This window comes from Elaeis guineensis, chromosome 1, assembly GCF_000442705.2.
Source record: "Elaeis guineensis isolate ETL-2024a chromosome 1, EG11, whole genome shotgun sequence".
In the NCBI taxonomy this organism is placed as follows: domain Eukaryota; kingdom Viridiplantae; phylum Streptophyta; class Magnoliopsida; order Arecales; family Arecaceae; genus Elaeis; species Elaeis guineensis.
This window is the reverse complement of record NC_025993.2, coordinates 68902089-68929383: the sequence shown is the minus strand read 5'-3', so window position 1 is coordinate 68929383 and position 27295 is coordinate 68902089. Positions and strand designations below refer to the sequence as shown.

Here is a 27295-nt window from a genome sequence, read left to right as displayed (position 1 = left end):
TGTTTCAACATTTATGATAGGTGTTTGAGTGAAGAAAGGGAACATGGAGAATGCAAAATTAAAAGCATAGAAATAGATAATTTGTTCTCAAGATGGACGGACCAGTTAGTGCAACACATACCTGAGATGAGATGCCAGCATCCAAGCCTTTTAAACCAGATTCAAGTGAGCCCACAATATGCATAAAGGTGCTTGCATCCAGGTTCAAAATGAAGGAAATATGGTTGTTGAACAAAACCTCCAGAAAAGCAAAGTAAGCCTTCGTAAGCTGAAAGAGACGAAACAATCATATGTAAAGTTCATTTGACAAGGTCAAAACCATAAGCAAAAAAACAAAGGCAATTCTTAAGGCAGTGAAATCATTATGAGACACCATAGCCTGGAAAATTTAATACAATATTATGACCAAGACATGTTTTGAACAAAATTGGTTGCATACTGTTACATCAAATCAGTTTCAAACTGTCCCCAATCCTGCAATAAGAATGGGAAGCATGCTGATATGGTTCTCCAAGCTAATAAGACAGAAATATAAATAATATACAAAAGCACATAAAATTACCAATTTTGGACATATTAGAATATGAAATATAAAAATATAAGATGTACAGGATTTTTATTTTTATTTTTTTTTAAAAAAAAAGCCTTCTCTGAACACACACCAAATCCTAGTCAGAAAAAGACAATTATCCTGAAAGTGATTTCATGTTACCTAATCTTGAGGTCCATGACTTCTCTAGGCCATCAAGTTTATAAGAACCAGGCCAAGGCCTAGCCTTCCAAACAGAGGCCTGGATCCAGCTCACGTCCAGCAGATATAATTTTACATTCTAAATCCAAGTCAATTAAAAGGAGCTTGATGTTGCCAGTATGTTAGAAGATCTTTTAGGGGGCAATAAGAATGGTGGCCATAATAATTACCGGGGTCTTCTATAGTGCTCCAAGCATTAGGGGAAGATGATAAAACACCCCTACCAACTACCCAGTCTCTAAAGTACAAATTATTTGTTGTTAAAAGCCAGACTAATAGACCCTAGAAATGGACTACCCAGCCAACAATGACAAATTCATCAGATTGCGGAGTATCTGGACTTCAAACAGATAAGCTAGGTCTATTTCAAATATTTCAGAAATTAAAACAAAATAAAAAAAATACAATCTAATTACCAAGTGAAGAATTATGACAGCATACAAAAAGATCAATTCAAAGACAGGAAGAAGGATAAGAAAGAAGTAACTAATAACACTCGACAGTTTTAAAAATAACTTGAGATGCCTTTTATGCCCAAGTACAAATAGTACATCTGTTTCTTAAGCAAATTATTCTTTGAAACAGAAAGATGTGTCTGCTGACCAACATAGAAAATTTAGAACAACATATAGTAGACGCCTCCGAAAATCTGATTAGACACTAGAATGGCGCTATGCCTGAAAAACAACGAGCAGAATGTATTCAAGCCAAATCCAGCAACAGTGAACATGATGTATGATTTTGACGCAGTATAGCAAACTGTACAACAGACCCCAAAACATGTGCACTTATTTTATGAACTATGTATTATATACGTCCATCAACTTTTGCTAATGTACTAGTATAAAACTAAGGAAATTGCCAATATATGAAAATTCAGTAACCATGATAAGCATATGACAGACTAATGAATTGGTGACAGTTACATAGTGGAGCATCTCATCTACTAAATTGTACATCAAGGATTGGATTTTATCAGCACCGAACTCACATTTCACAAGCTCCAATATTTACCTATGAAAGCTGCCTATAACTATCATGTGTACTAAAATTTCTTAGATGAGAAAGGTGTATAGGCTTGTTGAATATAATACCAGTCAGACAGATGAACAAAGGCATTCAGCCATTTTTTGAAAAATGGATGTATAAAGGCATCTTATGCATTATGTCCAAAGCCTTTCTGATATAGACTTGAATAGGGAAGCGTACTCCGGCATCATCTTTCAGTTGATGTAGTAGTCTCACATTTGTAATCGAGACATCAAATTTGTAATAAAACCATGAGTTGAAGAACATCACACGACTTTTTTATCCTCATATCATACAAGTAGAAAGTATATTCATGAGCTCAGAAAAAGCAAAAAACATATGATAAAGAAACATAACCATGCATTTACAATTTACATACAAAGATAGTTCTTTTCCGTTTGAACATCACCTAGGAGAACAGATCATATTTTCATGTATTCATGAACATAGGACCCAAAATTCAATTTGCAGTAATGCTAGAAATGATAGTGTAATATTAGCGAATACATAGACATCAAGCTTGACCTATTTCACACTCAACAAGACTAAGCAAGAAACAGAAAAAATACAAGCAACTACAAGATGATATTGTCAGACAACTTAAAAGAAGACATGTTTTTCACGCCAAACCAGACATCTCACCTTTCGGAATGCCAATATATCAGGCATAGGAATTGATAGAGTCATCTTTAGGGAGACATCAAGGGCATCCGCAAGTGCCCTATCACCATATAATTCAAACACACCGAAATTGACATAATTCCCGGCCAATGCTGTGATAGATTATATGAATAGCATTGATTAACAGCAAAAAATCATAAACACTAGATATTTAGGAATACTATCCACTGAAATGCAAATTAGATGGAAAATTCAAACTGACAATAAGAAACAGTAATTAAAAAAAAAAAACAAAATATTAGCCTGCTAATATTTGCTGTCAAGCAATTGACTTGTTTCAAGTGTGCCATCCTCTATCAACTTTGATGGTATTAAGTCGTTAACCAGGAAAAATCAATGCACAACTTCATAATGCATAATAGGGATAGGAAATACCAACCACTTGCAGAAGAAAATATTTGGACTTGTAAAAGCTACCTTGCGAAAGAAAAAGTTCTGAACTAATGTTGTTATGGTTGTAATACTGCTCCTTTTCCATTTAAACTCCAACAGTCAAACCAAATTATTTCACATGTAATCTCATTTGGTTCAACCACGGGGTCAAATGCCAAGAGGTACTGGTAGAAAGTGACCACTATGTTCCAATGTCAACAATTCAACATTGTTATGGCTTCAACATGTAAACCAGTATAGCATTGACAACTGTCATAAAATGTTCTCAACAAGTTTGCAGTGCCAGCGCCAGTAGCCATACAGGTTAGAGACTAGGACAGTATGATACTAATACTGTATGTACCATACAGCAGCAACAAATGGTACAATTTTTTGGTGCAAGCCATCAAAGGTAATACCAACTGCCAAGTGTCAGTACAGTCCTGTAATTAGGAATACAATCTTAATTACATTTAATATAGTTAATTATCTGAACCCTTGCATAGTCAAAAAAATGTTCCCATATACAATATTCGGTATTTTTGTGCATAACTTCCTAATATGTTTCCATTTCCTTTCTTTTTCTTGTCACTCTTTCTCAATGTTTCTATTCAATCAGCATGCCCAAATTCACCTTAAAGCATAGCAGCTAACATATCAAGCAATACCAGTTTAACAGCACCATTGAGCCAAGGCAAATGCATCACATAACGCCAGCATTTGGAATCTTTGAACAACTTCAAATTCTGTATCTTTAAATTCTTTCATCTGGAAAACCAACATAATATCCACTTTGTTCATAATTAATCACTTAAAACTGCTTGTCCATGGATAATAGATACCTCAAGCTGTCATCCAATACCAGTATCAAGCAATTATGCTGAGGTTTATGCAAACTGGTCGTCCTTATGGCCGAACCAATAACAAAGGCCCATAGCAGAATCATAGCACAATAAGTATGCATCCATATCAATGAACATCAGCAATAACAAAGACAACAATGAAAAACTGGCACCTCAAACTGCCATGCAATATTTTTGCTAGCACAAGGTTATAAATGTTGCATGCCAGTGCCAAGCCCGCTTGACATAGCACAGTACATGCAGGGTCATGTCATGCCAATGCTTGGCATGCACTAGCACACATAATGACCAATTATGTGCCACACCAAGTGGACATGAGGTGAAGGCCTCAGTCAAATCATTAACAAGAATGCATGCTTAAAAAAATTGTGGAAGAGCAAGATCAATTTGTCATGTATTAATTAGCACAATTAAGAAGCAAATAGGCATTAGTTAATACTGATCAGGTGAAAGATTATGGACTTACATTCAGTACAAAGAACATTGTAAAGACAAATAACAAAGTCATGGTATTAATATTTCCAATTAGCATTAGGGAAATGCATAAGCATGAAGAAATGTAGCATGAACTCACCCCTTGTAAGAATGACTAATGAAATCCATATTCCTTTGTATTTGTTAGGATAAATATCTGCACTATTTGGAAGAGAGAGGATTCTTGATCCATATGCCACAATTAACTTGCTGACTTCCCGAAATAAAAGAATCCCATTAGGGGATGACGAATCAAAAGTTAATCGCTGAGCTTTGTTTAAGACAAATTCTGCCACGAACTTTAGCAACGGTGTTGTAACCTGCAAGAATCGATTGTGTTGTGGACCTACCACTATGACTACAGGTAAACAATGCCAAGGAGAAACAACACTAAAGAGAGACAGAATATTTCACATGACAAAACAAGATGGAAGACTCTGGCAAGGATCAAAGAATCTACAACCGAGCATACACATCAGAATGTGAGAAGTTGTCAATCCAAGTAATGGCAATGAAAGGTTTTTCACAAACAACTTATTCCATTCTCCAAGTACATTTGCCCCATCTTTCAAATGTTTCACATCTGGATTTTCTTTTTTTTCTTAACTTTCCTAAATCACTCTTTACCAACTTTATGGACCATAAATCTTTTTCACTATGTAACTAGTTCTAAAATCTTTACAACAGTTAAGTAGAAAAATGAATAAATGTGGACATGCATGCAGAAAAGCACAAAATGCACTAGGATGCTAGAGAAGCAGCACATATACAGTATCAAATTTAAACATGAATGAAATTTGCTACAAGCATGGACACATGGTATCGTTTATATTTGTCTGGATACAGATTTAAAGATAAATTTTTTGTTATTTTGTTAACCTACTTTGATGAGCGCTTTTAAGACACCTCACTGTTAGTATTTCATTTGTCCTTAATTCTAACTTCTTGGCTATGAGTTTAGGTTCAATGCACCATCCCTAATTTTGGGACTATTAGTTCAGGCCATTCAATGCACCCGCTTCTGACAGCCCTAAACCTGCTCTTTATTTTTCACCTTTCTTATCTTCCCAATTCCAAGGCTAATGTAACACTATGTGATCTCAAATGTTGCTCACGTTCAAACAACTGCGCTGCCAATTATGGATATCAGTTTCAAGATTCAGTTGACAAGCATATTCATATTCACATATGCCTACCACGAGTGAACCTGGAGTAAATACTACACAACCGATGCATCATATAATGGTAAAAGCCTTTAAAATTCCTGCCCAGATACCCCTCTCAATCCCCACTCCAACAAACACCCTTTTAGATTTCAGAAAATACATGGTGTTATATAAATAAAGCCTTTGTCAAGAACCAGGGAGAATCTTTGATTCATGTAAGCCTATCCTGTAGATGAGAGCCTACAGGAGAGAAACCTATAAAAATAGTATGTATCAGTTAAGTATCAGTCTACTAATTTGCAGGACACCCATGGTACTAGTACTGGACTGTTGACAAAAATATTAAAGCCCTGATTGACATGATAGAGGGATACTTGCATCTGTGAAGGTCCCCATATAATCATACAAGATAAAATGAACATTCCTGCAATATAACATAAAATATATTCAACTACAAGAGAAGAAAGCTTCATAACAAGCTTCATATAGTGCCCTAGAAGGCACTATGGTTGGTCGTGGTTTGTTCCCACAGAATATCGAGAATTCAAAATAATCAACTGAAAAAATAGATCAAAAACACCATATGATAGTGATAATCCCCAGTGAAGAACTATGGAATAACAAAATTATTGGGACTAGAAAAATAATATAGAAAATACAGAAGTGTCGGAAAAGATGAGTCAGTGTTGACCAAGGTGCACCAAGCACTTTACATAGGTGCTCAGGCAAGACGTGGCAACCACAGAGCACCTCAAAGACACCAAGCAAGGAGTTCAATGAAGCACCATCTAGGCAAGAGCCTGGCCCAAATTAAGAGGCATTCCGGCAAGCATCTCTCTAATTCCAGCACTATTCTTTATAACCCTTTTCTGGTGAATGCTTGAAAGCAACTCTAGGATGTAAATTCCGGCAAGCATCTCTCTAATTCCAGCACTATTCTTTATAACCCTTTTCTGGTGAATGCTTGAAAGCAACTCTAGGATGTAAACTATTTTTCTTTTAATGTTTTGATTAGAAATATATCTGGAGTAGTGGTATCTCAATATCACATTTGAACTTTGAAGCTAGTTTAGGAAGTACAGTGGTTTGCTTCTGCTGCCTCTTTTTTCCGTGGCATCTTATGGAAATGATATTTTGATATGATGTTTTGACAGAAGTGGAAAATGATATCTAATCATTGTTTTAAAAGTAACATCAGAATATAAGGATGAAAGTGGTATGGATAATATCCGTCCGGATCCATCTTCATATCCAAATCAATCTAGATATGGACAGAATTTTGAGGATCTGACTAATATCCGTATCCGGATCCATATCCGTCAAAGAAAAATGGATATGGATATGGATATCAATAGACAACTATCCGATCCGTATCCGAATATCCGAATTTACCTGTAACCCTAAATAATTTTATATAGCACTTACTAATTTTTAAGAAAAAAATACAACCATATAAACATGCTATAAACATGATTTATCATCTATTTAATAATATTTTTGATTGTACAGTCATAAAGTTTAATTATCCAACCTATATCCGTAACCATATCCATACTTTCAGTATCCAAATTGTATCCGTATCCATTTAAAACAAATATAGATATGAATTTTTGCATCCAAATAATATCTGTATCCATATTTGTATTCGTCAGACAAAACAGATATGGATATGGATAGACTGGTATCCGATCCGTATCCAATCTGGTTTCAGCCCTATCAGAATGAGAAGAATATGATACACATGCAGCATCAACACAAACAAGCAGCATGACTGGAGATGGAAAGAGGCAAAATTACCAGCCTTCACATGGTAATAACTAACAACTCACCTCTGGCACATCAGTCCAATGTGAGATGGCTTTCAGGAGAAGTGGCATATGTGATGGATATAACCAATCAAAAAGGAGCCCATATGTTCTACGACTGAAAAATTACAACAACAAAGATATCAATAACATCATCTCATCCACGCTTTAACTTTAGAAATGGCAAGAAATGGTACCTATTTGTTGCCATTGCAATTCCTCTGAGATCCCTCATCAAACCAATAAATGCATATTTTACAGCATCAGTGCGAAATGCAGCATCAGGAGTTGACTCCAACCTAACCATAACCTGTGATAGCACAAACGTCAGTTCAGACCATAAGAATAGCACAATAGAACTGTTGATGCCAAATGAAAGGAGAACTCATAGAGTTATCTGGAAAACCATCAGCGAAGGACTCAACACCTGCAAAAGTGGCTCCATTGAAGATTTAAATTTCACAGGGCTGTCTTCCATAAAAATCAAGTAACCAAGAGTATAGTAAAAGGTCGTTCTACTGCGGAAGCACCTGTATTCTTCCAAGAATGGAAAGTTTTCCCTCTGAAATGGAAAATCATGATAAAAGCTTCTTTATTGAGACCTTCGAAAAAAATTTCCTAGACCAAATAGTAATATAAGAACAGAAAATTTTATCTGGGATATGAAATTACTGTGTGATGCCCAATGATGAACTTTACGGTCTCCAGCTTAAGCAAAAGCTTTCCAGTCATATATCTGCAAGCAACTCCAACTAATGAGAATGTTTGCACCCAAGTATGGAGAAACAGGACAAGTTTTGAGCAACAGAACCCACCCAGATGCTAGTTCCAGAAAAAGGGACAAAGTGTGCCCGATAACCTCCTCACTCTGCAAGCATATGCAGGATGAAATTCCATATTCGATCCTTAAAGCAAGAAATTGATACAGAAGAATACTTGAACATTCACCTCTGTGTAGTGCTTAAGATTTGTAGCAATTTTCCCAATGATAACATTAAGCAGGACCAAATGATCATTGAGACCAAGAAGCTCTGATAATCTTGAATATAACTGCTGCAACAAAAAGGAAAGGCATCAAAATTACTCAAAAATAAATCTAATAATACAAACTTGAACATTGGAATATCCTTACCCTGGACGAATGCACAGCTTGATCGCCAACATATGACTTTCGAAAATTCTGAAAAAAGGTGATAATGGCACGATCAAGTCTTTGCTTGCTTATCTCACCATATCTCTGAGGGGGGGAAAAAAAGAATTGCTTATACAGTTAACTATGATATCACTCAAAAATAAGGTCAGAAACAGGCACAAAATTAACTGACTTCGAATTAAATGGTGAAAAACACTGGCAGGATTTATACTTATCAAGGATTAAGTGGTGCAGAATACACTGAAATAGAATAAAATATGCAGCAAAAACCTCTGATAGCACTAGTAAGAAAAGGTGCACAGATACATCAACAAAAAAAAAAAGGCAAGAAGAAGAAGAAGGAGAACAGGGGGAGAACCTAAAATACATACTTTCCTGAGACAAGGGACTTAGAAAATTACTTATATGGAGGAGAATGTCCTTGTGGAAATGAACAGGGATATACATAAAAATCCAACCTCAAATGGTCCAAGTATCACACAAAGTAAATGGCATCCAAATGTTTTATGAATCAGACATGATGCAACAAACAATATCTACTTTCTTTTTAAAAAGCAAGACCTTATAACAAGATAAAAAGCAGCAAAAATGTAGTACCAAAAAGGAAAAAAAAATTTATCCTCAAACACATAACCAAAGAATAACTAATTCTACTTCTACTAACAACAGCTGATCAAAGAATCAGTCAACAAAGTAGAAATGTAGGGAAGGAAATCAGGTTTGGACCACCTGAAGGGTGGTTTGAATCCAACCGGTTAATGATACCAAATCTTATAAATTGACTCATCAACAGATTGTCAACCTTAATCCAAACTTTTAAGGATCACACATCAGACACAAACATGATTTTTTATCAATGGTTATATAGAGTTGTAGTGTATAAATTTATATATTCATATAACGATCAATCTCCCTTTCTTTCATCTGAAACATGGCGGGAATGCCACATCCAGGTTCGAACACAAGTCTATCAGATATTGATCTAAGTATCTAACAATGGATATTCATCATTACTATACTATAATAATATAATATCATTAACTGGTGCTTTGCCCTAATGGTCACACGCTCACACCCCTTTGCCTCGCAACCATAGGTTCTAGGTACAAGTCTCGAGGGGTACATCCAAAGCATCTAGACCATTTGGATGCAGACAATTATAGTAAGGGAATTGCAGGTGCATCTTCATCCCTTTCTCTCACGAAAAAAGCATTATGATATACTAAATCTTTTTCAAGCTACCAGCATGGAACACAGTAGCAAATCCAGTTGACCGTACTTGGAAGATGTTTAGTCTGGTTAAGGGCTGAAGCAAGCCTGATCCTACCAACATTATAGCCAACTCCTGCTTCAGCCTGAGAATGAGCCAACAGAACCCAAACTAGACATCACTCCCAAACTTTTAACCCAAACATAGAAGGAAAACTAAGAAAAAAAATATCTAAATTGTCATCATCCATAAAGATATTGATTACTTTAGCATAGGAATTGATTGTCTTGTCACTTGGTACTAGTATCAAATGCAAATCACAAGCTAGACGCAAGCCAACCAAAATGGGACAAGAAGAATATTTCGCCTGAATTTGTGAGTGAATCAAAAAAATGAAGATGTTTCAGTATGTTATAAGATATATACAATCAGATGAGAGCAAAGTTTTGCCATGCCGGTACTGGAGTCCAGACTGATCAGCCAATGATACAGTTTGGTATACGCCCATGTCATTCCGAACCAACACAGAGAGAGGCAAAGGGAGAATGGGAGAGAAAGAGAGAGGAGGGAGGGAAGGAGAGGGAGAGGGAGAGGGAGAGGGAGAGAGGGCCTCTGGAGGGCAGTTGAGCTTGCAGCGCCACTATTGAGCTCAGTGGAACCCAAAGGAGAGCAGAGGGACGAACGAAGAGCGGAGGGAGGGACGGAGAGGGAGAGGGAGAAGAGGCTGCCGGCAACAATGTTTATCGCGCAAAGTCGACGACTTCAATTGAAAATCCCAAAAAAATTTAAAAACCAATGAAGTCGGCAACAGTTGCCAACTTCATGTGATAAACTATAAAAAAAAAAAAAGAAACAAGGGCCAAAGACCGTCTTGATTAAGAGGGCGAAGCTCCTCCTACAGCCTTCATCAACATGATATTCGGCATGACAGCCTTGCTAGCACTCTGGAGGCCTCCGGCAGCCTCCTCTCCCTCTCCTTCCCTCCCTCCGCCCTCCGAGTTCTGCCGAGCTCGACAGTGGCACAGCAAACTTGGCAGACTCTGAAGACCCTCTTTCTCTCACCATCTCCTTCCCTCCCCCCCCCCCCCCTCTCTTTCCTCTCTTTCCTTCTCCCTCCCCCCTCCTCATTGGTTTCTCATTTCGACACCAGAACTGTCCTGATCAGCCACTGGTACAGTTCGGCACAACCCAAGTCACCCAACCTAGGTAGTTCGGCAAATCATGGATGAGAGTGTAAAGGACAGTCAAACTAAATACAGATTATAATAATTTCCCTCATCCAATTCCCTTCTGGAAGCATATTCGGCCAACCAACAAGAGTCCCGGATGAATATCAAATCATTTTTCTGCATTTTCCAAACATCCAAATTAGATTCTCCAACTGTCATGGTGTCCATGTCATGTTTGTACATGTACTTACCACCAAAGAGACAACAGTAAATAACCAGATGCATGTACAAAAGCTTATGTGAATGATGACAATCAAATTATTAGTCCATGCTAAAGTTTATAGCTCATCACAAATTCTGGCTGGCAGATAAACTCATGTCCATTTATTTACCTGAGAATGCAAGCCACTGTCTGTGATATTTATCAACTGTAAAACACGTGCTGCAAGTTCTGCATCTATTAATTCCTGTGACTCCGTACTAATACAAACAAGGTGAGAAAAGATAACATTACTCCCACATAAAACTTGAACACGGCTTCTCCCACTTTAAACATTATTTAGAGAACCAACACAAGAAACATTGACATACCTACAGACAGTAGTCTGTCTAATCTTGAGAATAGCAGCAATAATATGGACTATCCATGCAAGCTGCCCTTCAATCACAGAAAGCTCGTTGACATCTCCAGGAACTGGAGATCTTGCTCTTTCCTGCAAATGTCAGAAATGCTGTAGTTCCTCATGTATAAGAGAGGAAAAAAATCTGACCTTCCTCTAATAAATCCAACTAAATCAAAATAATAATGGCATTCAAATCTACAAAAGCATACCGTATAAGCCTGCAGAATAGGTTCCACAATCTTTATAATGTATAAACTACTGCTTTCATACTGCAATTCAGGGGTAAAATAACACATTAATTAGGACAATGTAAACTTGAAGACCAACTTTCTACATGTTTCAAAGACTAACATGACACAATAAACATTAATTTTATCCACAGACCAGGGAGCCAAATATATATTGAAAAAGCTAGAAGAGCACAAAAATTGAACAGATGCCAACCTGGAATCTACACAGGTAAGGAAAGCAATCCAGCTGATCCTGAAGAAGTTCGACATTGTCCAATGGATTCTCTGAGAGGTCATCTGGAAAACCGGCCTGATAAGGAGATAGTCAGTATAGGCAGACCTTTTTGCAAGTGAAAAGGAATCTAGAAGAAAAACTTCTACCTGAACAGAACTGAATCTAGAGGTGATAAAGGCCTCAGTGATTTTAGGCACAGTTTCATCCAGCAGACTTGGTGTGTCACCCTTCAAATAAGGCACAGATGTCACCAACCTGGACCAAAGCCCAAGAAGGTAGTACACACTACTGCTGGCCCACTAGCACATGGGCAATAAAGGGAAAAAAACAATAATCAGTTGTCTGAGTTGTACAAATCTCGCTATGGTCAACAGTCAATAACCGTCAACAGTCAATAACAAGCAACATTTGATTCCACTAAAAAATGAACAGAGCACAGGATTCCGAATGAACCTGCCATGACTGCAATGATTTTGTTGTGAATTCTGCGACTAAACGTATCCAATCACCATAGATCTCTACGTTCAAAAGCTCAGACAACTGAAGCATGCAATTCAACATATGAAACAATTAACAAGCAGTTAATGCATAGAACTTATGCTCCCATCTTTGACATCAATTAATGTAGGAGTTCCAAATCATCCAATTAGAACACAATCAGGCATCTACATGTCACATCAGGTTAAGTCAATCTTCAATAGGAAAACCATATTTATCAATGTAACTGAATTAGGTACATGCAAAAAGCATGTTCAATCTGATTTAAAAGATACGTTTAAGAGACATTGCATTGAACATAATAACGAACATATTGAGATCATTCAGAATGCAACTCAAACCTAAGAGGGTGGTCCATACAGATTGATAATTTACTTTTATGCCAAAGTCTCACTGAAACAAATACAGATTGATAATTTACTTTTATGCCAAATTCTCACTGAAACAAAGACAAACAAAGTGAAATATGCTCACACAACATTTGATAATGTCTTACCAAATTCTCACTGAAACAAAGACAAACAAAGTGAAATATGCTCACACAACATTTGATAATGTCTTACCCTCTTCCCCAGCCAGATAGCCCAAAGTAGCCCACCAGAGTCACATCCAGAATGACACACTTCAAGAAACAGTAGATTTATCAGAGGTTACACCAGTCCAGACAAAGTTTCACAATAACATCTGACTGGGAAGGCATGAAGAATACAGTTTAACCTTTTCTATCTTGTAAAATGTTTAGCATCATTCTCATCTATTATTGATGACGCACGAAGTCTATACTCATAATATTCCAAGAGCTTTCTGGCAAAGTCATACTGACAGAGGTACATATATCAGTAAGCAAATTCCAACTTTCATTGCTTAGAAGCAGCAAGATTTTGAGCAATTAAAAGATCAAGGACCACAAAAGCGGACGCCAGATCAGTCTTGATTTTGATGCTTTCAAAATCTCAGATGCAGTAAGTAATGAAGAAAGTTTGTGTATTCAAAAAAAAAAAAATGAAGAAGATACAAGCAGACAACAGGCTTTAATTTTTAATAAGGACCTTAAAGATATATATACATCACAGTGTACAAATACAGGTGATTCCTAGTTTGGAGAATTTCCACTTAAATATCCATAAATGAATGTCCACACATATTGTTATGGAGCTCAAACTCAAACCAATATGAAGCAGGTGCCAAGCTTCCTGCTTTCAAAAGGCGAAAGAAGTGCAACAAGCTTACTTCCTCAGTCAGTACTTTGTCCATGGATGGAACACATGTTTCAAATTATATGCATCAGCTGTAGTAGCAAAACCAAATTAGTAAATAATCACCCAGTCCATTCAAAATGTCTGTATATAATCCCATTCCATACAATAAATCTATAATACTTTCTCATCACTTAGCTCCAAGGATTCAGATCCCAGCGGGACGTCTTGCTAGCATCCCAGAATCCCAATCGGGACATCTTCTGTCCCAAGTGTCAGGATGGCATCGCATCCCGTTCCATGAAAAAATCGGGACAGTCCCATCCCATGAGATTTAAAATCTTGCTTGGCTCAAAGTCCTCACCAATCTTGAAAAAGAGACCATCAGATCACTCCAAGTTGGCAAGGAAGAGATACTCAAAAAATTACATGATATTCATCTCAGACAAATACTCTTGGATGCTTAATAGAACTCTAGAAATGTTCTTTAAATGATTATGGTACAAATATAAAGGAAATGGTGAGAGAACCATCATTTGTATCTACGTAGCAAGGAGCAGGAATGTGTTTCATTGAGTGCACGATAAAATAAATGTTCTGTTTTCAGTTTAACATGCCCTGGACTGGGAGCAAGAGAGGGAGCTAGGATAGGATTCAGAAATGCATTCAGCACAATGATGTACCATTACCTGCTTCTAGGATTTAAGCATCAAGGGCCTATTTGGCTAGTCAAACAAGATTGGGCTGAATTTCCTGCTAGATTCGTGGATTGGAAAGCCTATTTGAGCATAGCCCATATCAACCCAACACCCCCCCAACCCAAATCCTATCGGAAGGAAAAAAAGATCACCATGAGTCTTTTTATTTCTTCCTATAGACCAACATATGCCCACAAGCTGGGATTTAGACTGACTTCTGTAGGCCCTTAAAAAATATGGGCTAGCAGGCCAACAGGCCGGATTGTTGCAGGGTATCCCTACAGTCAAGGTTTTGAATCCCATAGGATAAAGCTGCTCCAATTTTTTCATGGAATGGAATGCTCCCTCGTCATGTCCCATCCATCCCAACACTTGGGACAGGGAATGTCCCACAATGCACCAATCAAGAAACTAGGACAATGGCGGGATGGTCCCATCCCGACACTTAAAATGATATCCCATCTCGATGTCCATGGGACATCCCACCAGGACTTGAGTCCTTACCCACAGGAATATCCAAACAGGCCCTAAAAATAATTATTATATGTGCATGCTTCAAAAGGAAAATCAAAAATTTTCTATAGAAATATGAGCACAGCGGAAGAAACTTGATATAAACTAAAGCTAAAGCATGGAAAGAAAACAACGAAATCAAATGCATGCAATTAAAGATAAAATAAATTCCAAATAAGCAGAGTCCACAAAGTTTAGTTAATCAGTCCAATATGAATAAGAAAGCTTCGCAATAAATACCATGTACACATCAATCTATTTTGTTGAAGGGTCAGCATAGTCCACATCATCATGTTAACCGACGATCACAATAATGATAATGACAGCCATTTTCCCATCAAGGTGGATTTGCAATCAAGCAAAACTGAAAGTTGGCTGGGAGTTGAAAGTTCTATTGAAGAATTAAGCAGATTTGTTATGGTTGGTTGTAAACCAGACCTCCCATTAAAGGTGATTGTACTGACATTCTACCTCAAGCCATTGGCTAGCGACTTGGCATATTGGGTGGGTAAACATTTCTACCCTCGCTTGCTACCAAAAGGACTAGAAATTTACGACAATAGATAAATAAATGAACAATAAAATTAAGCAAGATGATAACTGTTTGAGTGAAGGCAAGCAATACATGAAGAAGTAATATACTTCTACCTATTACCTATCTTTGTTTTTTTTTCATTTTTAAGTTGACTTTTGCTACTTGTACGATCCAATTCCATACACATTTCTGGAATATATTACATAGATAAACAGCAAATCCAACTACTTGGGTTTCGTTTATCTTCCATCAACATACATTATGGGCTGTCTTAATATCTGAATAACATTAGACAAGTCCATAAATTCTTCACAAAAAAAATTACATATCCATGATACCATGATACTATATAACATAATTTGAATACTAGAAGATTTTAAAGGTATCAACCTGACAAATTCAATTTCCTTAAAGGCAGCCTACAGGATTAAACAGTCAAACAATGAGGACCTTTTCAGCCGCAATGATCATGGTTCTACTTTTTTATGTAAAAAACTGGGAGAACTCATCACCAATTATCACAGTTCATGTTAAAAGGAACAGAATTAATTTGGGATAGTTACATCCAAAAACTATAAAAGCAGAAACACAAATACCTAGTTTGTAACATATGACTACAGGGCTACAACATAATCAAAAACCACTGCACTATAACTCTTACTCTCTTAGGAAACCTTTTAACCCAAGAAGTTTACACAGTAGTAGATTTTTGCTGGTTAAGATATGTACTCGATTTCTACTTGGAAACATCGTCTACAATATCCATTGCAGTAGCCCTAGAATTACATATATTGCACAAAATTTTAATGAAACCATGATGTTATTCCAATACAAGGGAGAAATAGGTACAGAAATGTCAGAAACTGATAAATAATTAACTATAATCAACATTTCACATGCTAAAAGCAATGCATGTAAAATCTCATTTTCTGTTGTAAGATGCATGCACAGGCATACGGCACACACATGCATGGCTATGAGGCTACATGCATGCATGTATGTATGTATATGCATGTACATATACTTTTGTATGCAGTTTGTCTCTACATACATTTGTAAATGAATGAAATGTGTCTATGTATGTGTATATGTATATATGCATGTAAATATGTATGTATGTCTGCATTATACATATATAATTATACAATTGTAATACTATACAATATACACATAATTATATATATAATTGATATTTCGAAGAAAAAATGGAAACCAGTAGAAAGGTCAATGAGGCAGCCAGTTCTACTACATTCTTGCTCATCACCTGATCAGTCATGCATTTGCATCTTCATAGTTTTGCACATGAGTAATCAACTGATACTTGAGGAACTGTACAATTATCAGAAATTTAATCAGGCAAAAAGGCACCATGGTTTACCTGGTGGTTAACTTTAAAACGACCCAGGAGGAGACAAAATTCATGGTAGTTATCATGATCAGCAAGGCCTAAAAAGAATAATTTTGAGAACATATTACTTATTAGATTACTACTATAGACATGAGACATGTTTCAAAAAGTGGTGAACAAAAATAAATTTTGCACCAGTTACTAAATGGATAAAGACGGAATCTACATAAAAGAGGTACATATGTGAAATTATTTTTAAAGATACTGCAGCACATAATAGATACAGTTAAAACACTAGTTGTAAGATTTGAGCAACATGACAAGAAAAGATCAGAGGATTATAGAGTGAGAATCCAGGTCCAAACTTTCTAAAGCTTTGTGTTCCAGCAAACAGCAACCAAAATCTATGAAAGAATGTACACATTCATCTACAAGACGTAGTTATGAGTAGGATGCAAAATCCTCAAGAGGCTAAAGTTGATTCATGCTTCACAATTTAGTTTACCAAAAGAATCTGCAGAACTTTTACGGACATCTTTAGTCGGAGGCATGTTAGACTAGGAAGAAGTCAGATTTAATTAGCCGAAGACGTTAAATTCCTTCGATCTTCAAATCATAGCATGGAGTCAATGAGAGGGATATATATCTTTGTGAAGGTGGGGGTATCAAGATCACACTCCAAGTTAATTGAAGGTGGAGGTATCAAGATCACACTCCAAGTTAATTGCCACCAACATGTATCATCTACATTTACCAATATTCCTGACCAAGGTTTGCTGTCTCTATGCTGCACTCCGTACCAGTACCACACTGGAACAATGTCAGTATGCCTGTTATGGGGATTGATTCAGCATACTGTGACTCGACACTCTCCCTATACTGAGTCTCGGTTTGGTACCAAACTACCAATAGAAGTACTATACCCCTATTAAAGAATGATACGCACCATACGATGAACCATGTTCATGACCATAATGAACCAGATCAACCCTATATTATGCATTGCATCTATCTGTATTAACATGGTATCATCCAGTTCAGCAAACCATGAGTCAATACAGAGGTGTACTGCTTTTTGAGCCCGAGCAATATGTGAATGGTACAGGGTGTCAGGGACACAACAAGATTTGAAACCTTTTGGTTGACGTATTTACATTTTTGGTCCTCACCATGTCTTAAAAGCCGGCTCCTATTTTAAAATGCAAAATTAAAGCATGCTATCCCATATCAACCTGACATAGAATATTATAGTTTTGAGTGCCTGTAAGCCTATAGAACGACCATGTTGTAGATAGAACAATAAATTAGGACATAATTATAGCAGAGAAAAGGCATATATATTGCATAAGTATTGTTAGAAAGCCTCAGTGATTCCTTGTTTCTTCTATCTCCATTTCTTTTCTTACCAATTTTAGTCTTTTTCATCTGAAGGTCAACCACAATAATTATTTAGCCTTAACCACACCATATTAACCACTGGGTCAAAATGGCTGGTATACCAATATACAGGCCAGCCGATGGAGAAGAAAACTTTTATTGTCAGAAAGTATCTATTATCCAAAAATCAGATCATTGAAACCCTGAAAACAATAGAAATGTTCATTGCTGTGAGGGAACTGAACAAAGGAAGCAACAAATGAATGATTTAGATGAAGGGATCATCCATTTTAGAGCAGACTTTCTAAATAAGAATGGATGCAGTTCTGAGATCCCCAAATGGATGGCCAAGACAAAGGGGAAAATACTACTGGTGTTTCAATCAAAGCTTTCAGCAATTTAAAATCCTCCAAGGAGCTTCCTTCCTAATGAAGTCACAGGTATGAAACAGAAAGAAGAGAAAAGGCGGGCACATATGTTGGACCCCACAAGCAAAACTAGCCAAGTGAAACTATCCTCTCCCATACAAATTCAAAAAGAGCAGGCTAAAAGAGAGTTCTTCTTAATTTAAGTTCTAATCAGAAGATGGAGATCCGCAGAACTTTTAAGGTGTTGACTAGGATGTGTAACCAAACCAGTCAAACTGCAAAACCGATCCGAACCACTAGGTCTAGTTCGGCTTGGGTCAGGCTTTTTAAGATCTGGTACGGTTTCAGTTTAGTTTTGGTTTAAATTTTGAAAAACCCAATTTAAACTGAACCAACTCGCAGACATATATACAGATAAATAATAAACCATAAGCTGCCCTATTTCCTCAAAGGAGGTTGTAGTCCTATCCCATTTAGCCCATTTAGCCTATCCATAATTTTTCCATTTAGCCCATCCTACATGCTGCCCATTTAGCATGGTTAGAACACAAAATGGATAGCAGCCGTTTTATCCTATTCCATAAGCTGCATATTTGGCAGAAGCCCAATAGCCCACAACTCATATTACCGAACAAACCGAGATCGGTTTGAACTGGTTTTTCCATGTGGTTGGTTCGGTTTCGGTTTCGGTTTGAGAAAACCGATTCAAGTTTGTTCGGTTTTAGGATTGATCCTAAACCAACCTGAACCAAACCATGCACACCTGCTAACTAGAAAAGCTGCAAAAGGGATCAACAAGCAAAAGAAAGTCTTTTGTCGATCATCAGTCAAAGATACAAAAGGACAGAATCCAGCAATAAGGAGACTTCACATTCTGCTGAAAGTCCTAAAAAGAAAGAAACTATCAGGACTATATCATTTTAGAAACTTCCTTTCTTATGCAGAAGGGAATAAAATGATAAGTGCCAGCTGCTCTGCAAGGCCCATAAGCAGTTGCACTCATACGTGGATTGTCTCCTCAGCCCATGTGTGGAATGATGACATAAAGCAACTGCATAAACCACCTCCACATATATATATATATATATATATATATATATATATATATATATATATATATATATATATCCAGCTGCATATGTGCCTTATGCACTGAATTTTAAAACAGTGGTAAATTCTCACACCCAAGTTGCCACATACAAGCTCATGGCAAACACCAGAACCAGACAAGTTTAATTTACTTATCATTAAGTAATGCTCACATGTAAATTATTGCGTGATGTTATCTCCAACATAAATATGTGAGTAGTTTCTAACATGGGCAATAGCCTTAAATTCAAGTAGAGACAGTTGTCATCTAGTAACTTCTTCCCTCTTAACAATATGTCTAACCTTATAAACAGAATCAGAACCACGACGGGTCCCTAAAACCCACAATGGAGTCCAGTATGCTCTCTTATCAACTTGTAATCCAATTTTATACTATCCAATCACCATAGATATGGCCATTTTCATTATTTTGAATTGCATATTTATACCTTATGCTCCTGAAAGTTACCCAGAACTTTTAACTCTTTTCAAAGCCAACCTTGCGTACATGCTAAGGTTCATGTAATACCCTATAATTTTCATGTGTAATGTTATCGGTTTGCATGAAATTCACAAAAAGTTGTCTGATCACATCTCCTTCCAACTTTTGGTCCTATGTTTCTTAGTCCTTAACTTTCCCAACTCTATATGCATACCACTTCTTCTCTGAAGCAACAATCTGGAAAGTGTACATCTCTAAAATTGAGTACATGTGTATCCTAATCTTTTTGTTGTTCGACACCAGTTGTAAATCACCTACTTATTGGCAATTGTTGGACTCATGATGGCGATGTGAGATCCGTAGGGAACGTATATTAAGTTCAATTTAGAGAAAAAAGGAAAATATTTTACAAAAACAAAAAAAAAATAATGTAGTAAAGTATCAATGAAAATGACGGTGCTCTGGAACATGAACCTTGGCCTGTTTCAAGTATTTCTTTGGTGCCCGCCATTAGATGAGCCAGAAACTGTGATCGTGCAGGGTCATCTGTGAATAAGGACCGCCTTACAGAAGCAAGCCTTACTAAACATTCCAAAGCCTGAAAAATAACAAAGAAGGGTAACAGGAGAATTGGGAAGTCAGTAATAGGAACCAGTTAAGAATAGCAAATAGGCAAGAGAAGAAGAGGCAATAGAGACATCCAAAAAATTAAACAAAGTTAACTTATGACCTGGACACTGGACAGTGATTGCAAACTTTCAAAAGAGCACAAAAAAGGAACAGCAAGTGAAATCGTATTGACTCTAAGATAACATAAGCTATGGAGTAATATTAACATTCCAAAATTATCTGAAAAGAACAAATCATGAATTAACGACATACTAGTAGTTATGATACAAGCAAAGAATTGCAAGAGGAGCAAGAGAGGAAAAGCAGGACCAAATAGATAAATATTGCAGATGAACAGATAGACAGATAAATATCCAAAAGAACACATAACAGGAACAATATGCGAAATAGGATTGACTCGAAGATAACATACTGTTAGGGAGCAATGTTAACATTCCAAATTTATCTAAAAACAACGAATCAATGAATTAATAACATACCAATAGTTACCACACAAGCAAAGATATAAGCGAAGCTAGAGAAGAAAAGGAGGACCGAAACAGATAAATGTTGCAGCTTTTTCATAGCAAACAGCTGCTGATTGTCCTAACAACTGCAAACTTTTAAAGCAGTGAAAGGTACAAAAATAGTAATTTCCAAAGCAAAAGGAGCTGTTTGTTTGTTTGTTTGTTTTAAACAACAAGAAAAAAAATTGTCCAGCAATCAACAATAAAGTTGCTCAGTTGCTTGTCAGACAATATCAATCAAATGGCTGCACGAAGAAAAGCTACATAACTATCTTTTGCTCCTGATTAATTTAAACATGTTCCATAAATTAGCAAAATCATGCAAATAAGTTACCTAAACTCAAATGATTTTAACTCAATTCCAATGATTTTAACCCATTATGGGCACAGAATAAACCTGAAATCCAATCCTAAGTAAGCTTCTTTCTTAATCTAGACATAAAATGATAAAATAATTAAAATCTGCCAAAATTAAATCCAACCCTATAGAAACCAAATAGAACAACCTAGGACTAAAAAATACTCCATACAAATGGGCATAGAAATCACATACAATGGCAGTGCCTTACCAGCATGTCAGCATGTGCTAAGCACTGGTATGGCATATACTCTGCAGCAAAGATCGCTGACTCGGAACCAGACCCCATGCCGGCCAGCTGACAGTATGAGTTGGTACTTCCCCATACCTAAGCCCGAACCGACATGGAAATGAGGGATGAGCCAAGGAAAAGAGAGAGAAAGAGAGAGGGGAGAGGGCCAGAGGGAGGGGAGGAAAGGGAGGCCGGCGGTGGCCACCAGAGGGCTGCGGAGGCCGCCAAGGCCTTCTAGGCTCCAGGTCCTCCATGAGAGAAAATGAGAGTACAGAGAGATAGAAAGATAGAAAAAGAGGGGGGAAGGGAGAGGAGAGGAGGGAGCAAAAGGCGGCGGAGAGTCCGCTAGAGGGCCATTGAGTAGCTGTCGTGGCCGCCAAACTACCCAAAATAGCCCCACAGCCGCCATGGGTTCAAAACAAGAGTTCACCCCTATTTCGTCGTATTTTTTAAAAATCATGATATACAATGAAGCAAAAAAACACATTGCCGGCTTCACTGTGTATTATATTTCTTAAAAAATAAGACGAAACAAGGACGAACCCTTATTTCAAACCCGCTATGACCACATGGCTATTTTGGGCCATCCGACAGCCTCCCTGCTGCCTTCTGCTCCCTCCTCTCCTCTCCCTTCCCCTCTCTCTATCTCTCTCTTCTCGCATCTCGTGGAGGATCAGGAGCCCTGAAGGCCTCGATGGCCCTCCGACGGCCTTGGCAGGCCATTGCCAGCCTTTCCCTTTTCTTCTCTTCGCTCTGCTCCTCTCCTCTCTCTCTCTCTTCCTCTCTTTCCTTCTTCTTTACTCCATTTTTGCCAGTTTGGTTTGGTTGAATAATGTTAACTCTTGCACTCATCTTAGATTGAAGAACAATTATCTTCAATTATACTAGAATCTTATTAGGAGCATATGACTATGAATCCCATTAGTCTAAATAATATGACAGACCATCTAGACCACAGATCATCATCTAAAACCAAAAAAAAAAAAAAACACTAGAAACAAGATGAAAATTGTGAGGGAGGCATCTTACCAATGAATGAGAAGCTGTCAGTTATAAAGCATGAGCTGATTTACGGAAAAAATTAATAAAAATTCATAGCAGGAATTATTCATCAAAGAGGCATACCAGCAACCATAATCTATGAATCCTAAGACAACTATGAACTGAGAAATTTCGATGGATTTGGATTCTCAAAAACCATCAGTCATGCTAAATCAAAGGGCTTGCATTTCAGCATAATCATTCTACTTTAAAAAATTATTTAGAAAACAAAGGAGTCAAATAAAAAACTTTTAAACCGGTAGAAATTTGCATCAATGGAGATGATTAAGGAGATCGTGTTATAGAGAAAAGCCAAGATATACAAAACATATCAAGCCAATCGCTATTATGTTAACAGTAATTTAAAAATGGAAGAGGTCAGCAAACAATAAAATGCAGCAAATAGTGACTACCTTAGTACAATTCAAAATAATGAAACTCAGGAACTATAGATACTAATATAAGTATAACACATGCCTAAGATTCTCATCATGCACATCAAGGAGAAGTACTTTTCAGATTTCATTACTTAGATTTTATGAACAGTTGCAGGCAAAAAAAATGCCAAAAATAGGTAGATCAATGGCATTACATAACGGTTTCACACATAAAGTCTTCAGAAATCTAAAATTGGTAGAAGAAGTTGCCTATTGAGGAGGGTCATATGGTTACACTACAAAGCAAACCGATTACAAGAATGAAACAGTAAGACATGATAACTGTAGAATAAGCAAATACGAGATAGGCTTTTCACACATATACCTCTTTTGAAAGTGGAGGCTCTGTAATTTTATAGTAATCAAAGAAAATCTGAACAGTTGATGGATCTTGCAAGACTGGTCTCCAGGAAGATGGGATCTGCAAGAATCAGATGATATATATAAACCATGGCCAAAGCAACATAAGGAATGAAATGAGGCTTATTAATGCAAGAGATCAAATGTATGTGAGAGAAGCAATATGATACCTGAACAGTACCAAACTCTTCAGAGCTTTCATCTAATGAAGTCCCAACAAAATCAAAAGACAAGCACCTCAGCGAAAGAGAAAGAGTGAGCTGCCTTAACACATTAGACACTGCATAAGCATGGAATAGAGAAATTAAAGAAGTAATATTAAATGCATAAGGAAACAAACCACATGGTATGAAAATCTCCAATAAATAAAAAGTAGAACAAAACCTTGCATGTTTCCGTCATTTTTAAGTTGACGCAATGAAGTCAGAGATATTTGGAATATCTGAAATAATGACTGATCCCTAAAAGAGCAGGCAACCCTACGGTGTTGTGTCAGAGGAAATCCAGGGTTTGGCTGCCAAAGTAAAGAATCAAGATGGTGAAGAAGCTAGCACAAAATTATTTACATAGATATTATATACTTCAATTAATTACAGATAACAAGTTAAAAAGTAGCATAATATCATTTATGAGTCGGTGAAGCTTGACATGTAACAAATTCCAACACTAGCTAGCTATTCGAACTCTACATCCTTGATAAAATTATTGATCTCAATCCCTATATGCACAGAAAACTAATAGATTTCTAGTATTGCTATTACAGCTGCATGGATAAAATTTAACAAATACGACTACATTTTTAGATGATTGACCAAAAAGATTTAACAAATATAGGCATAGAAAAGATTGTCCCAGTGTACGAGGCTCCCACCATTGGGAGGTCTAGGGAGGGTTAGATGCATGCAACCGTACCCCTGTTTGTAGAAAGGCTGTTTCTATGTTTTGAACCTATGATTCAGGTCATAATGAAACAACCTTAATATTGCACCAAGGCCAACCCTAGATTGACCAAATCAAGCCATATGGCCAAAAAAATTGAAAAGCAAAAGGTGTAGGCATGTGAAGATCGAGAAATCTAGGCATGAACTTATCTACCTACTCTAAGTCTTAATCCAGCTCATAAAAAGAGGTAAGCAGCTTACTTAACTCCATATATGTCCTCATTTTAGCCATCCAAAAGCTTAGTTGGTTTTTGAAACAATTTAGGCAATTATATCCATCTCTTATAGCAATTAATGCCACTTTTTCGATATGCTATCCTTATCCAAAATTACAGTAAATCAGAATTAAATAATTTTGACACCCCTTTGTTCTCCTTCCCATCCTTTCTCCCTTAAATTTTGAATTGCACCCCCTGGTCCTCTCTCACTCACTCTCACAACCCTCCCCCCTCCAATGTCAACCTCACTCCAACCAATTCTCTCTCTTCATTTGTCACATTGTTGCACCAAAAAAGGAGTGAGCCAAAGTGGAAAGCCCAAGGAGGAAGTGGAATTTAGCCCAAGACGACAAAGAGGGATTACTTGAAGAATGAAGATGGCATAGTGATGAGACCCTCATAATTTGGAGGTTTAGATAGATAAATGGATTAACAGAGAGAGAGAGAGAGAGAAAGAGAGAGTGTGGGATCTTAAGCAATGAAGGGAGGGAAAAGAGAAGTCCATTAGAGTTAAGAATGCTCACCAAATACCCAAGTAATGGACCTCTTCTTAAAGGATTAGATTCCACTATAATAAAGTAACAACATTATCATGCACTTCAACCATGAATTCTTTTATGTAGGCAAAAAATAACAACTTATAATAGTTTCTTATTTCCACCATAACAAAACACAAAAGACAATAATTAAAAGTAATCTCAACTAACAAAAGGGACTCCTACCATTGCAAGTCCTAGAGAGGGCTAGATGAATGCTGACTCAACCCGGCATATGGAGAGGTTGTTTCCATGTTTCCAACCCATGATTTCCAGGTCACAATGGAGCAACCTCACCACTGCGCCCAAGCAACCTTACTTGGTCAAATCATTGTTCACCAAACAAATAATTATTTTCAGCTAGCACATAGTTTTAAATTTCAAAAAATATTATTTATGCACATGAACAATGGCCATTACTTCCATTATGGAGCAATTGTTAGGATAAGATAATGGCTTAGAGCATGTTTGGTTCACCATAGGTGGTTGGATATGAAGGTCGTCAATTGCCCAAAGTGACTTCGGACCACACCCAAACGAAAAGATTTTGGCACTTATTTTGGAAGTCGACGAATAAATTGACCACCATGTTGACTACTCCCACCAAAAACATGGAAATTGCTTTTCCAATCTAAATTCCCTTCACTTATGGGGAACAAAACACCCCCTTAGTTGCAATTGCTATTCAAAAGCCCAGTATACATGCACAAAAGGTCATGTAGACCACTAAAATCATTATAATGAAAATTATTTTAAACATTGTAAGGACAAGATAGTGCTTAAAATCTTGAAAACTCGAATTAGACTTGTATTTCTGATAATCCAGATGGATTAGAAAGTACGCAAATTGAGTTAATCATTTAGTTGCCAATTAATGGTTTGGATGATTCAAAAACAGTCTGAACAAGGAAATACAACAAGGAGAAAAAGACCATCTCTATATACAATTCTTTACATAACCATAAATTCTATGTAAACAAAATGTATATTTTAATCTCTATATACTATTCTTTCAAGCTTAAATTAGAAACTATAGGTATACTATAATCAATACAAAGGAACATATAAAAAGATGAACTTTCAAATGGTAGCGCTTCTGAAAGTCATTAAAACTTCAACAAGTCTACTATCACATCTCAAGTCCAATTTTTAAGTCCCAATGAGACGGGTGGCATCCCAGCTGTCCCATCCCATTCCTATAAGAAAATGGGACCAAGATGGGGTCTAGACTCCAAAACTCATCTGTGTGGAGAAAGAAGAAGGAAAAAGGAAAGAAAAATGAAGAAAATGAGAAGTAAGAAGAAAGAAAAAGAAAAAGGAAAAAAAAAGGGAGAAGACGAATGAGAGGAAGGAAAGAAGGAAGAAAGGAAAGAGAAAAAAGAAAAAGGAAAGAAAGAAGCATAGGAAGGGATAAGGAAAACAAAGAAGAAGAAAAGGAAAGCAAGGAAGGCAAGGAAAAAGGGAGGAAAGAAAGAAGAAAGTAAAGAAAGAAGATCAAGAAAGAAAGAAGAAAAAGTAAAAAAAAAAAAGGAAAGAAGGGGAGAGAGACGGAGGGTACATACGGGACTCTTGACCAGGACTGTTATTGGGACTAGGCAGGACAGTGCGGCATCGTGTTCCATATAGAAACTTGGACACCCCATACCACGGGATTTAAAACCTTGCTCAAGTCTATTCGGATGTTTTCTATCACAGGGATGCAAATGAAAATATGTTGATGCATATTATTCCATAGTGTCTAACCATGTACTACCATTTTTCAAGAACAGATAACATGAGAAAAGAACCACAGCCATGTCTAGCATTTTATTTAACCTGATATTCCATGAAAACCAAACATAAGAAAAGAGTTTATAATGCCAATAATTTCAGGATAAACTCACATTGCTGAGAAAATGTATAACAATCATCTAAATTAAGTTTCAGAATGTAATTATGAGTTTTATATTTTAAGGACAGCCATGCCCAGTTTTTGCATGCGAAGAAAAACAAGCTAGGATTAGAAAATCCTAGACAAAAAGGAACCTGATTCATCTCAGATACAAGTTGATTTAGTATCTTCAAACCAATGGAGTAATGATCTGGAGTTGCCTGAAAAATAGACATTAGTTGATGCATCACAATTAGCAGTGAAGCAGCAAATGATAGACTTATGCAAACTTATAATAACAATTATACCCTGTATTAAACAAATAAAAGAGGCTATCACAA

The 27295-nt window shown here is 36.8% G+C and overlaps 1 protein-coding gene across 9 annotated transcripts in view; it reads right to left on the bottom strand.

Annotated features, from left to right (window-relative positions):
- LOC105034517 (uncharacterized) overlaps window positions 1-27295 on the bottom strand; it is a 53662-nt gene that overhangs the window by 14265 nt on the left and 12102 nt on the right. For 8 of the 9 annotated variants that reach the window (XM_073254525.1, XM_073254507.1, XM_073254508.1 and 5 more), the window contains 22 exons: window positions 27110-27175; window positions 23774-23903; window positions 23560-23669; window positions 23355-23450; window positions 20300-20423; window positions 16580-16647; window positions 12215-12301; window positions 11908-12060; window positions 11741-11836; window positions 11506-11565; window positions 11265-11386; window positions 11066-11153; window positions 8274-8378; window positions 8090-8194; window positions 7957-8009; window positions 7814-7877; window positions 7569-7703; window positions 7339-7451; window positions 7166-7259; window positions 4271-4490; window positions 2423-2553; window positions 122-268 (listed from right to left, as the gene is read on the bottom strand). In XM_073254525.1, coding sequence (XP_073110626.1) covers window positions 122-268; window positions 2423-2553; window positions 4271-4490; window positions 7166-7259; window positions 7339-7451; window positions 7569-7703; window positions 7814-7877; window positions 7957-8009; window positions 8090-8194; window positions 8274-8378; window positions 11066-11153; window positions 11265-11386; window positions 11506-11565; window positions 11741-11836; window positions 11908-12060; window positions 12215-12301; window positions 16580-16647; window positions 20300-20423; window positions 23355-23450; window positions 23560-23669; window positions 23774-23903; window positions 27110-27175 — 2367 coding nt within the window. The remainder of the gene's footprint in view (window positions 1-121; window positions 269-2422; window positions 2554-4270; window positions 4491-7165; window positions 7260-7338; window positions 7452-7568; window positions 7704-7813; window positions 7878-7956; window positions 8010-8089; window positions 8195-8273; window positions 8379-11065; window positions 11154-11264; window positions 11387-11505; window positions 11566-11740; window positions 11837-11907; window positions 12061-12214; window positions 12302-16579; window positions 16648-20299; window positions 20424-23354; window positions 23451-23559; window positions 23670-23773; window positions 23904-27109; window positions 27176-27295) is intronic. The other variant, XM_073254520.1, reaches the window with a different exon arrangement.